Here is a 13,580-nt window from a genome sequence, read left to right as displayed (position 1 = left end):
AGCCAAGGTTTCCTGGACCTGCCTTCCACCGAGATGCGGTCCTCTTTAAAACTCTCCTCACATTCCACACTTGCTTTGCCAAGCTGACCTGCAGAGGTGCTGATTAATTGATGATGGATTGCCTGGAGGTATCCTCTCATCAGTTCTTTCTGCTCTTTCTTCCCTGCCTGGACCATCTTCTGAGGGTGTTCAATTCACTTTGATGGTTCCTGGGTTCCTATCAGACTTATTATGTCTGTGGAAAAGGACTGTGACACCAAGGGCCTCTTGCTAAACTTGGCACCCTCTCAGCTTGCTCCACTAAGAGAGTAGATTTATAGATTCAACCTCGGGGGTGCCTCAGAGACAGCTTCAACCCGAACCTGGGATCCAGGCTCTCACAGAACGGGAAATACCTTTATAGGCCTCAGGATAGGAACTGCTGAGTCGTTTCCTGTCAAATTGGAAAACTGTCTGGATCTAGGGAATTATCCTAGGAGCCTAATGGGCCAGAATAATCCTTCTGAGGTTCTGAGATCTGAGGCAGGTCATGAAAATATATCACTATGATTATTTTTATCATTTTTAATTACCAGGAACTCCAACAGGTCATGTTTAAACCATTATTAAGTGGTGTCCAGAGGCTGCAGGAGAAAAGATTCTTTGCCTTCATTTGGCTTTATTAATTCTCCATCTTGCTCTATTTCTTTCCTTGTTTTGTTTTGATTTCTATTTTTAACCATTTTATGTGCTTACAACTGTATGCATGTATGTGTGTATTTTGGAACCAATAAGGTTATAGAGGAAAGAGTGATTCAAATTTAAATTCCTCTACTTACCACTGGGTGACCTTAGGCAAGTTATTTAACCTCTCTGTGCTTCAGTTTCCTCATATGTAAAATGAGAATAATAATGGTACCTACCTCAAAGGGTTGTTGTTAGGGTTAAATGAGATAATATATATAAAATATTTAATAACGAGTTATAGCATAGAAGAGGGACTAAATTAATGCTAGTTGTTGTCACTATTGTTATCATTATTGTGTTTTTAGCAAACAGTGACTCCTGACTTTGATCACCTTCTTTATCATTTAGGTAATTACCTTGAACTCCTTTAAAAACCTAAGTAGTAAGTGAGTTTTCTTAATAAGCTGGCCCTCAGAATGAACAGCTTGTTACCAGAATGCTGCTGTTGTAAAGTCTCTACCCATTTGTGTCTCTAGTATACCTAGGTTGGGTTTCCCAGTCTTTTGTGCAAAAGTCAAATATACTGGGTTATGCCATTTAATAGATAAATAAAGTAAAAGCATGTCTGAATTATAAATGATCTCTGATCACAGTTTGCCTAAGTCATGCTACTGAATGTCCTGATAGGATGGAGAAATAACTTCTTTGCAACAACTTACAGTTTACACAGTCCTTTCAGATCCTCAGTGTCGTTTGGTCCTCACAGCAACCAGAGACATAGGTAATTTTCCTGTACCCGCTGTGTAGATGGAAGCTCAGAGCAGGTACAGGACTTGACCATAGTCATGAACCATCACAGTTTGTCCTGTGACCCTTGATCTTAGGACCTCAGAGGTCAAATGCTGAACTTTTTCCCTGCAGCATATGGCTTTCTCATGGCATCCTTTAAGGAGGAACCTGACTGCATTCATCGTAGCTCTGTCAACACTCTTAACAACAGCTGCATGTTGGGCCCCCACGGGACACCCATCTCCCCTTCCAATTACAAGATGAATAAAATCCCCTACCTCCCTGTAATACAAAGTTGATCTAACAGCTCTTTGGTTGAGTAGAGAACATGGACCAACCCTTGGCCAATTCTGTCTTCTCTCTGCTGACTTTTACACTTTACATGTTCATGTGATAAGTTAGCTCTCAATACCCTTCTTCCACTGTTTTCTGTGAAGTGCTTTGTGGAAGGTTAAAGGTCTCTGTGAATTTTGTGTAACCCCATAAGTAAAACTTTGATTTAGGAAAATCAACCCCAGGAACAGATATATCACCCGATTCAAAATCAGACAGACATGTCTTCAGATTCCTCTCTGGCAGGGTTTAGCTGTGTGATCTGGTATGAATTATTTACCTCTCTGAGCCTCAGTTTCCTCATCTGTACCTCAGTGGGTTATTGAGAGGACTGAATCTGATGAGGAATGGAAAGCACTTCCTGTTGTGCAAGCAGAAAGCATGTAACCCCCAATGTCACTCTCCTCCCTCTTTCTGGGAGGTCTCTTGAGACCACTGACCTGGGGCCCTAAGAGCCCTGCCATGGTGGGGTGGGGCGGTGCTTGGCTATGAATCACAGCTGCATAGTCTACCCACCACTTGCAGAGGAGCTGTGCACATCCACCATGCATAATTTTGAATAGTTATTAAAATGTTTGCTTGGAAACATTTCACAAGAATTTGGGGAAGATGATAAAATCTCATGGAATTTAAATGCAAAATAAATTCTCATTTAAATTAAGGAATTTCTTTATTTTAGTCCCATATTCATGGAAATAATACTGCATTAAGAAGTGGTAAACACTAATCATCTGTTCTACCATGATGTTTAGAGTGCCTCCTGTGTGCTAGGCACTGTTCTAGGAGGTGGAGAGACAGAGTGAACAAAACAAAGCCTTGTTCTCTATTATTGTTGCAGTTGTTACAGACATAGTAGGATAGGCCCTGAGTGCTTTATACACATATTTCTTACTCTGTGTGCCCCTCAAACCAAGAGGTAGGAATTTGTATCCACATTTTACAGGTGAGGGGACTGAGGCTTGAAAGGTAAACAGTCAATCACTGGGTTAAGTTGGGACCCCAGATCTATCATTGCTGAAGTCATTGCTATTCATCGTCCCACCAAATGGTCACCCTACCAAGTGACCTCTCCACGGGAAACTTGCATCCTTCTCCCCAAGTGTGTGAAGCCCTCCACTACAGAGTATAGCGCTCTGCTTACAGAAGCCTCACCCTTGCTGGTCTGATACTTACCTATGCTGTCTCTCCTCCATGTCACAGTGGACTGCATGGACCCCACGTGTTCGGGCCGGGGTGTCTGCGTGAGAGGCGAGTGCCACTGCTCTGTGGGCTGGGGAGGCACCAACTGTGAGACACCCAGGGCCACGTGCTTGGACCAGTGTTCGGGCCACGGAACCTTCCTCCCAGACACCGGGCTTTGCAGCTGTGACCCCAGCTGGACCGGACATGACTGCTCTATCGGTAAATGTGGAGAGAAGAAGGGCATAGCATGGGTGGAGGGAGGAGGTTTCCACTGGTATGTGTACACCATTCAGTCCTGATCAATGCTCTGACCCCATCCTCAGTCATGTAGCAGGAGGTTACCTACGAGTCTGAATGCTTTTCTTCTTCCCCTGAACTCTAGCCTTCAACACCCCTACTCTTAGATGGGCAGAGGAGTCACAAATCCTATCTTCACATCATTCCTTTCGTAGTGGTGGCCTTGAGAGTCAAAACATCACCCCTTAATGTGTTAATTATGATAGATGTGTTTCACTGCAATCTTGTCTCTCGCATTACGATGGCCACCCTAGAGGCAAGGCCATAGGGACAGTGGGCCTCTGTGAGATCGTCAGGGATGTTGGTTTCACCCACTCCTCAGAATGAAGTCCAAACTCAGTGTAGTATTTAGGGTGCTCTGTGCTGTGGCCCCTACTTCCTTTCTAGCCAGATCCTCCATGAGACGTAAGTTCCACGAGGATAGAAAACATGCCTTATTCCACATTCCCAGGACTCAGCATAGGCCTCGCCCGCAGCAGTTGCTCAATTGACACTGGTGAATGATTGAATGAATGAATGAATGAATGACGAAAAAGCACATGATTGAATGTGTTCTTAATTTTGGAATTTGGTTCACCGCAGAATTTACACATAAAGTTCAAAGGACCATTCTGTTGGCACCCTCTGTTTATAAGCACCTGATGGTTTAGACACCCTCTCCAGGTGAGGAGTAAATGAGAACATAGGTGGATCACCTAGTGCACTACTGGTAAGTAGTAGTTGTGATCACTTCTGGGATCTCGTCTAACTGTTTAAAGCCACACAAAGGCATCATCATCCCCATTTTACCAATTTACATAGTACTTACTCAGTGAATACTTACTGAACACCTACTGTGTGCAAGGCACTCTTCTATTTAGAAGGGATAAGCAGGTAAGAAGTCCTATCTTGGTGAGCTTGCATCCTGGGAAGGGAGAGGGGAGGCAGCAAACAAACACTTGAAGAGAAATTAACTGATAAAGAAACTTAGGCCCAGAAAATTTCTAAGTAATCCTGCCCAAGGATGCACAGCTGAAAAGCGACAGCTTCTCCATCAACGTTTCTTCACCCTCAGTCACTTTCCCCACCACACCACTTAAACAAAGTGAAGCTCAGATTGACTCATCATCTTGCGTGTTAACAGTTCTGGGAGTGATCAGGGAAAGATGGTTGAGACCTTTGGCAAAAACGAGATCCAGTGCAGCATTTGTGCCTTTGGAATACTTTGAGTTACCTTTCTCCATTGAATGGAGAACTGGTGTTCAATACGCAGCCTGAATTGGACTTTTATCCTTGTTTGCAAAGCTCATGTAGAGACATGACTGTGGACACAGATGTGCAGTCTTAGGAGTGATTCTTTTTATATAGCTCTGTTTATAGCACTGTAATAAATAGTCCTCTTAAAGCCACACTGGGTTGTATTATTCATTATGTGGCCACAAAGCTAATTTATGACAGAAATATAACTGTCCATGCACTGTTAATCCCTGATGAAACTCCACAGCCTCTGATGGAGGCAGGTGTAACTTCGAGTGAGATCACAAGTATTCCTCAGTTGGCGCTGTAAAAGGAGGCTGCAGACCCACTGGAAGGGACTTCAGTGGAACTGTGAGAGTGCACTTTCCTCAACTCTGTGCCCCCCCACTCCCCGCAGCCAGGATCAGACACATGGCCTCATTCGCTAAGGCAAAAAGCTCCTTGTGATAGGAAGAGCCCAGGGCCCAGCGGTCCTGGGCTCAGACGCTGGCCCTGCTGCTCACTAGTTATGACCTGGGGCAAGTTACTTCTCTTCTGTAAGCTGTAAAATGGAGATAATGATAGTACCTACCTTGTGGGGTTAGAACTTGGAAAATTATTATTTGGAGAATTATTGAAGATAATGTAAAAAAGCACTTAGCATGCTACTCAGCCCGTGATATGGGCTCAGTTCATCTTAGCTATGTTGTGATCATGCTTAAAACACCCATTGGTGAGAGCTCCTGATATTAACGGAGACATCTGAGAGTGGCTAGAGGAAATGTGCTCTTTCAGGAATGTGGATTATTATTTTTAAATCTCTAACCGATAACTGACTAAAACAGTGTCATGATTGCCATGAGGCCAGGAACTTAAAAGATGGCTTCAAAATCGCTGTCTCCTCTTGCAATAAGAATAATGATGTGTGTTTGTCATGTGCTTCACAGCATACAAAGATCTCTGTCTCTGTCACACACACACCCACACACACACCAGCAACAACAGCCGGTGAGGCGGGGTGACAGGCGTGGTATCATCCCCATCCTCACACTGGGCTCAGAGACTTACCTAAGGCTTCCTGTGCCTGAAGCTGCGAGGCACAGCCCAGCCTGGGGCCCCAGCACGCTGCACACACTCTGCGCTGCCTCCCCAAGGCCACGACTTCTCCTCACCGTCACTTCTCACTGGAAGCCAGTTTGAAGGCTCCTAAGTGCATGTTGATGGTAGTTCCCTCTCCCTGCGCTACAGGCAGTACCTGTACAGTCCTGAGTGTGATCTTAGCAAGTTCTTCGGCTTTTCCTGACTGCAGTTTCCTTGTCTGAAAAATGGAGATAACAGCCGTGCCTACGCCAGAGGGTTACGTGAGGATTAAGTTAGATGATGCAGGTACACGCAGAGAGCAGCGCCTAGAGGGGGAGCGCTTCCTGCCCTTCCCCTCCCTCCCTTCCGAGGGCACCTTCACAGAGTGGAGGCTGTTTGAAATGGCGTTTAGGCCGTGAAGCTGAGTAAGAGATGCCTCACTGAGCAGATGCCGCTGTAGCCAAGGGCCTGTCTTTTGTGCTCAGGGATTTGGCTACAGGGTAGTGAACAGGCACTGAACTTTGTTTCAGAGGATCTGCTTCCCACCAGCTGAATGGCTTCAACCAGTTGCTTAACCTCCCTGACCCTCAGTTTCCTTTTAGGTAAGATTACCTACAGGATTGTTGTAAGGATTTGGTGAGAATACGTGGGTAAAGAGGTTAGCATGCTGGCAAGCACAACTCAGACACCCAGCAAGCAGTAGCTCAAGTCATACTCTTTGTATTATTTGCTCCTGGCACGGCAGGGCCGGCACAGTCACCGCCTAGAGCCTTCCTGTCAGGGGCTGCAGGCCAGCTGACATCCTCCGTGGTCCTTTCACCATCAGCACTGACTCCAGGTGGTGAGGTTGGCAGAGATAGGCCCCCGCCATCTAGCCCTCCTAGGAAGGGGGACCATCTCTTGCCCGAGGTGAGTGTCTTGCTGTTTGACTCAGAGAACAGGATTTAATGAAAGCAGCTTAAATCAACATGCCCTGACTCAACAACCAGCCTGTAATGAAATGTGAGCTGACAAGTTTCCCAGTACTTTGGTTAGGTTTGTGGAAACAGTGAAGTCAGATTTTATACAAGTGTTTACTCAAGCCCCTGGGTTCTCGGCAGCCTGGCTAGCGATCTCATCTCAGAAATTCCTCATTAAGTCCTTACTCATTCATGTGGTCTTTCTTCTTGACAAACCACACAAGACAACTGTTTGAATAGATTCCCATGGCCTGGAGGAGCACAGATTGTGTGTCCCACCTCCTACCCCCAACACATCTGTGTCCTCAACTCTGGGCCCAGTGGGACTTCACTTCCTCAGTCTTTTGGGATGGTGGTTGTGATGGCAGTGATAGTGATTGTGATGACAGTGTCAGTGAGGATGATGGTGGTCATGGTGGTGATGGTGATAATGATGGTGGTAGTGTTGGTGATGATGGTGGTGGTGGTGATGCTAGTAATGATGGTGTTGGTGATGATGGTGATGTTGCTGATGGTGGTAATGATGGTGGTGTTGGTGATGATGGTGGCGGTGGTAATTTGGTGTTGATGATTGCTGCTGCTGTTGTTTTACAAATGGGAAAGAGTTGAAGAGAGGAAATGACTTCCCCAAAGTAACTCAGCTAATCAGCGGCAGAGTTTGAATTAAATCTAGGCTTTCTGTTTCCAAGTCTTCAGCTCTTGCCTCAAGCCTTCTTTCCATCCAAAGAAGTAACTTTCTCAGTCATCTTGCCTTTCTTCCTGGTAAATCACAGGATGGAGCATTAATTAGTCATTCATTTCTTAATGCTTAACTGTGTACTAGGTACTGAACTAAGTGTTTTCAACCATTGTATTAAGTTAAGGTTCATAAGAACCCTGTGAAGGAAGTATTCCTTGTTCCATTTTACAGATAAGGAAACTGAAACTCAGAGCTAAGTTGAATTCCTTGCCAATATCTCCCACCCTTGTAAGTGGCAGAGTCTAGATCAACCCAAAACTGGCTCCAAGGCCTCTCGTAAGCTCTCAGGAGTACTGAGCAATGTATTATAATCATACCTCTCTCTTGCCAAACTGAGAACCCCATAAAGTCGGAATCTGTCATTCTGTCTAGTGTAGGACCTGACACCCAGTAGGTTCTAGTGATTTTTGAATGAATGACTTATCCAAGGAATTATCAAAGAGGACTGAGTGGCTATAGCTAAAGGTTGTATTGTTCATTATCTGCCCAGGAAGATCCCAGCACACTACCAGCTAGACAGTCTATCCCTTCTCTCAGGACTCCCCACCCCTCCCCACCCCCTCCCCCCACCTTTTCCATACCACCCCCTCAACCCACACACATATAACACTCTGCACGACTAAAACCAAATCCCTGGGCTCCTGCTCTCACTTCCCAGACCTAGCTCATGTTCATTCCATGTGCAGTGCCAGCCAGCACCCCTCCTGGATGAGAGCTGGCATCATTTCACCTCCTTCAGGCCATCTTCCCCAGAGAGTAGCCCTGCTGGGCTGGATGCCTCTTCAGCTTTTGCATAAAGTGGGCACATCCAGCAGCCCTGCTGAGCAGGACTCTTCCTCTGCCACAGCCACCCCACCACCAAGTACTTTAGCTGGCTTTTCATCCTCTGGGCTCAGAGCCACCTTAGGAAAGGGGAGGAATTTAACCTCTTTGAGATGGTCCTTAAAACTGGAAAAGCCTACCTTTCTTTCAGAGCCTAACAACTTCTGAAGTATATTTCAGGCTCTGTGGTGTTTTCCAGAAGTGCCGTTTCGGATGCAATCCCTTAAACCCATCATTTGCCCCTTCGCGGGCTCCCCTTCAGGGCTTCCTTCTCCTCCACCCCAGCCCAGCCGTCTCTGTCCTCAGCCTCATAAATTCATTCCTCATTTCCACCGCTCTGTGAGCCCTCTCCAATCTTGTCTTCCATAAATGACTTTTATTTGAGAGGGCCCTCTCACTACATCTTATTCCTTTGGGTTGCTGGCTCACAGAAGCAGTATGTGGCAGAGATTCCGATTGTAAAATGCTCGTGCTGGTGGTTTATGATTCTTATCATTTCACTGCAATTGAGTTTCATGGAATAACAGGTGGAGATCTTTTAGCGATTCAGTGGGACGGGTTTGGAGTTAGCATGTGGAGTCAGGAAGAGTTGCATGGGATTTGGAGAGGAACCAAGGTAGATTTTCAAGACTGAGCTTATCCAAAGACTCTGGCTAATGATAGCTGCCTTGCAGGGCTGGTTTTCAAATTAGCTGTAATATGTGTGTATAAAATGCCTAACGTGGTGGCTGGCACTCAGTAAGCACCCAATAAGTAAGTATTCATGTGTATTTTTAGAGTGCGTGATTAAGTCTAGATTAGCCAAACAGTCCTCTGACTCTAACAAATTTAAGGTTGAGGGCAGTTTATATGGTAAAGGTTTGGAGCGAGACCTGGATTTGAGTCTATGTGACCTTGAACAACGGGCTTTCTCTCCCAGAGGCTCAGTTTCCTTCTGTTTTCTGAGACTCTCTGCCACCCCAGGCCCAGCCACCAACTCTGGTCATCGAGTCTTGATGAAGAGTCATGAAAGTGCTGACACATTCATCCCCAAACACCAGCACAAGGGCCCCACAGTGCATCGGCCTAGCATCGGCCTCCTCTCAGGGTCATGGGCTTCCTGAGATCCTTTCCAGAAACGAGCACAGCCCTTCAGAGAGCACCCAGAACAGCTCCGGACATGCACCCACCACTGGAAGCACACACGTCCACTTCATTCACTCACCAACCTTTCTGACCTCCGCACCACTCGGGAAGTGACACCCAGTTAAGCAGCCTATTAAGACCTCTCACTGACATGTGGACAGCAGGGTCTGGGGGCACAAGGGCAGGAGCAGTGTGCTCGCCCAGGAAGCGGGCAGAGGGGAACCTGGGAAGGTCTTCCCCACGATGGAGACTTGTGAGTCAGGCTGTGAGAGGGAACTGAAGAGGGGCTTCCTGGAGGCAGAGGCGGGGATGGCTGTCCAGGCAGAGGGAACAGCCTGTGCAGGAGTACAGAGCAGTCCTACCTCGGTTTGGAGAGTAGGACCATGGAGGTGGGTGAGGAAGTAAGGCCATAAAGGGAGGCAGGGTCCCAATCATAGAGTCCACTGAATGTCTTGCTGAAAATCTCAGATTAAAATCTTTTCAATGCACCTTGAAGATTTCCCTTTCACACTCCATGTCAGGGCTCTTAAAGTAACTCTGTCAGTGCAGCCTGACCTAGGTCCTACCTTAACTTAGGGAGACCTTCTAGGATTCAAACTCAGATCCTCTGATCTTTCAATTTGTTCTCTGTTACTCTCCTTTCCTACCAAAAAGAAAAGCAAATCACAAAGCATAAATAATAACAAAAATGACCAGATAGATAGGGAACAGAGAGGCTTTGTAATCAAGTTAAGTCACAGTTGACAGCAAAATAAGCCCAATGCTTTAAAAAAAATAATAATAAAAGCTGAAAGTTGCAACAGGGTTAAAAAAAAATTGATGCTCTAAACATAGCAGTTGCATTAGTGCTAAATTTTGAAAATGGTAATTCAATTTTATTTACAAGGCAAAATATAATTACATTTAGATTTGAGAGAACAGAATTTAATTCTTATTAATGACAGAAAGACTGAGTGAGATGCTTTAATGCCAGAGAAACTGTCTTCTGTTCATGGATGGGAGAGAAAATTAGATTCAGCATTGAGCATTCTCCCCTGTTACAAGTCTCATTTGTGTAGCCGGAATTGTTCCCTCTCTGAGAAGCATTAGCTTCTCAGCCCGGAAAGCACGGCACCAACATCCAATTAAACATCAAAAGGAAATGATTAGGCTGGGCTATTTCTGTATAGGTATGTTCTGGGAGGGAAAACTCGAGGTTAGAATTTCACCCAAGGAGTCATATCTGTTGAGACTTGACATTTCCTGTGCCCCTTCCCAACAGCAAGTGACAGCCTACAATCAAAGTTCAGAATAATAAATATCCAAGAGACTGACAGTGAAGCAGAGGAGGAGGAGGTGCTGGAGGCAGAGAAGAGCCCACCAGTTGTCTGGGAAGTCGTGTGGAGGTTTAGTCACGATGAGATGGTCAGTTACTAACATTTAATCAGAGACTGGGAAATTGGGCCCAAATAGGTGTACTGCTAAATAGTGCCAGAGTTAAAAGATTGATAAACCCAGAGCTGGCAGCTTTGTAATTTAGTAGAATTTCCCCCGACAGCCCTGGAACACTTTCTATCAGAGTTGGAGCTCTTCAGTATGCAAATATAAGCCCTTCTGAAATCGAGCTTCAGAACCAGGTTTCTATTTGAATGCCCCAGCTGATACCTTGTGCAGTACCTCCAGCTGTCTTCCTGAATCAAACTGCAGGTATGATCACTTGTAATTTTAAAATAATACTACTCTTTGAATGGAGATTTTATTTACATTTTACAGAGCTCCTTCATGTATGTGCTTCATGATTTATTCGAACAAATACATAAGCTTCTGACATTGCACATGGTGTTATTCCTAGGAAACCAGGGTTCAGGGAATTTGAGTGACTTTCCCAAAGACATTCTGGGAAAACAAGGGTTCAAATCCAGCTTTCTCTGGCTTCAGAACTCATGTGTCTCCCCCTGCATAACTCTACCATTGACTATTACCAGGGTTACTCTGATACTGTCCATGAATGAGGTATCAGGTTTATAAGGTACCACTTCATTTGGTGACACCACCAGGAAGCATGTAAACTGGATCATGACCATGGTGGACCTGGAAATACTGCAAGGGGTCAAGGAAAAAAGCCATTACTTTCCACTCCTCGAGTGATCTGGGTGGCTTCTTGGAGGAGGTAGAATTTAAGATGGGTAATGGAGATTGGATTTGAGTTGGCATAGATGGAAGGGAGAGGAAAGCACCTTGCAGCAGCCCATTATGGAAATCAAAGATTTGCAACAGGTACAAAGATGGAACCGTTCATGGCATTTTCTAGGAAAGAGCAGTAATTTGGAGTAGCTCAGCTTAAGATATTTATGGCAATAGAGAAAGAAGAAGTGAGGGAAGTTAGTAGGCATCAGGTCACAAATGGCCTTGGAAGAGTTTAGATTTTATCTGTCAGTGGAGGCCACTGAAAAGTTTCAAGCAGAGGTGTGATGTGGTCAGGTTTGGTTTTAAAAAGCTTACTCGAATATTGGCATGCAGTTTGAAGTACCTGGAGGACATCTAGGGGGAGGTGTCCAGGAGAGTGTTAGATAAGTAAGCACATGACTGGGTGGAGAGGGGGGCCTTTCACAGAAGGAATCAGGGCTGGAGGGCTGAACATTGGCTGTCTCTTCAGTTCACCAGGTTGGGCCTTTTTAGTGGGGCTAGTGTCCAGCCCTGGCCCAAAACTACACATCCTGGTCACCTTTTTTGGCACCTCTGCTCACCAGTCCTTTCCTGGCATGTTATCCTTCTGCAAAGTCAGACCCTGTTTGGAGGCCTCCCCCATGCTAGCTTTGAACTCCTCTAATCAGGGAGCTAGATACCCTCCAATTGAGATAAAGAGCAGTGGCTTACTACTTCCTGTGAGAGGAGCTTCAAAAAACTTGACATTCTAGTCCTGGAGGAGTTGATGTGGAGACCACTCTGCACCAGCATACCGGAATCCACTTTTCTGCTTGGTTTGAAAGCTTTCCAAGCTTCTTGAGTGAGGTGAAAGGCCGTGTGGTTTCCAAGGCTCATTAGGTTTCTGCTGTCTAGATCTGTGGGACAGGGGCACAGCTTGGAGCAGCTCTCACTCTCCGGTGATAGGGATGGAAGTTGACAAGCATAGGAGAGTGGCTTGGGTCTGGCCTCAATGTCAAAAGGAGACTAATTACTGTAAGAGAGTCGGAGGCTCCTTTCCTATCCCTCCCTGCCTCTGGGCTCCTTCCTGAAACCTGCACTGAGACTAAAAAGCCATCTGCCCAGTTTAGTGGGAGAAGGAGTGGTGCTAGTATCTTACCAAATTGTTCAAAATATAGGGATATCTGGCCAGTTGAAGAGAAAGTTAACTTGTAATTAGCCTGTTGTGTGCCAGGCATGGTGGCCAGCTTTGTGTTCATTTACACACGGAGGTAGACTTGAGTTCCTTGGGGATAGGAATAACTGAATACAATTTCTGAACCCCCAGCATCTAGGGGTATCTGGCACATAGTAGGTGCTCACTATATTTTTTAATCAATTTTAAGATTCTGGTAAATCGGTATCATTGCTGCTATGTTATAAATAACAAAGACAAGGCTCATATATATGCAGTGTTTGTTTCCTGAAACTGGGAAGTAGTAGAGCAGACTTTTATCCCCAGCTTACCTAAGTCCAAGCCTCTGTCCTGTCCATAATCATGGTACCTTGAATAGTTACCTGGAGTGCCCTGTACCAGACCACTGCAATCTGGCAGTACACGGATGCAGTCAAAAGATACATTTCCTGTGGGCGACTCACTGTGGAATGCAGAGGCGAATCTGATGACAGCAGGATTCTGGAGGCCACACTGGTAGACTAATAAAGATAGGTTTATCTTCACTGATAAAGAAAGGTTTGCATAATAAAGTGCTTTAGGAAGGCAGGAGATGAAGCCCCTTCCAGCTGCAGCACTGGAAGGAGGCTTCAAGGAGGAGGTGGCATTGTAGCCAGAGTTCAACATGTGAAGACTGGGATAAAGGAAAACCTAGACCATGAGGACAGCCTGCACAGAGGCCAAGAGGAGGGCCCAAAGAATGTGATGAGCGCCCCACCACCACCTTTTAGCCATTTGTCTAGCTGGGCCCTTACATGACTTTCTCAAATATTGACATCCACCTCACTGTGTGGCCAAGGACAAGACACGTCCTCTCTTTGGCTTGTGTTTTCCTGTCTACACGATGGCTAGAGAATCTCTGAGGTGACTTCTCGTACTCTGACCATGAAAACTGGTCCTGTAAGTTTTCTTGCTCTTTTTCTCTCTTACCCCCGAACCCACCTGAAGGAGATCCCCAGGCCAGATCCAGGCCACTTCCTGCCCAGCATCAGGTCTCTCCTGGCTCGCCCTCCTTCTCCTTCATTCCCCCTGTTCC

General features: G+C 45.8%; 1 protein-coding gene across 11 annotated transcripts in view; it reads left to right on the top strand.

Annotated features, from left to right (window-relative positions):
* TENM4 (teneurin transmembrane protein 4) overlaps window positions 1–13,580 on the top strand; it is a 743,689-nt gene that overhangs the window by 603,635 nt on the left and 126,474 nt on the right. For all 11 annotated transcript variants that reach the window (XR_012509759.1, XM_074372753.1, XM_074372746.1 and 8 more), the window contains one exon: window positions 2,989–3,189. Coding sequence is in view for 10 of the 11 variants with exons in the window: in XM_074372753.1 (XP_074228854.1) it covers window positions 2,989–3,189 (201 nt within the window). In the remaining variant the exon portion in view is untranslated. The remainder of the gene's footprint in view (window positions 1–2,988; window positions 3,190–13,580) is intronic.

Source organism: Camelus bactrianus, chromosome 10 (genome assembly GCF_048773025.1).
Source record: "Camelus bactrianus isolate YW-2024 breed Bactrian camel chromosome 10, ASM4877302v1, whole genome shotgun sequence".
Classification (NCBI taxonomy): domain Eukaryota; kingdom Metazoa; phylum Chordata; class Mammalia; order Artiodactyla; family Camelidae; genus Camelus; species Camelus bactrianus.
This window is presented reverse-complemented; position numbering and strand designations above follow the sequence as displayed.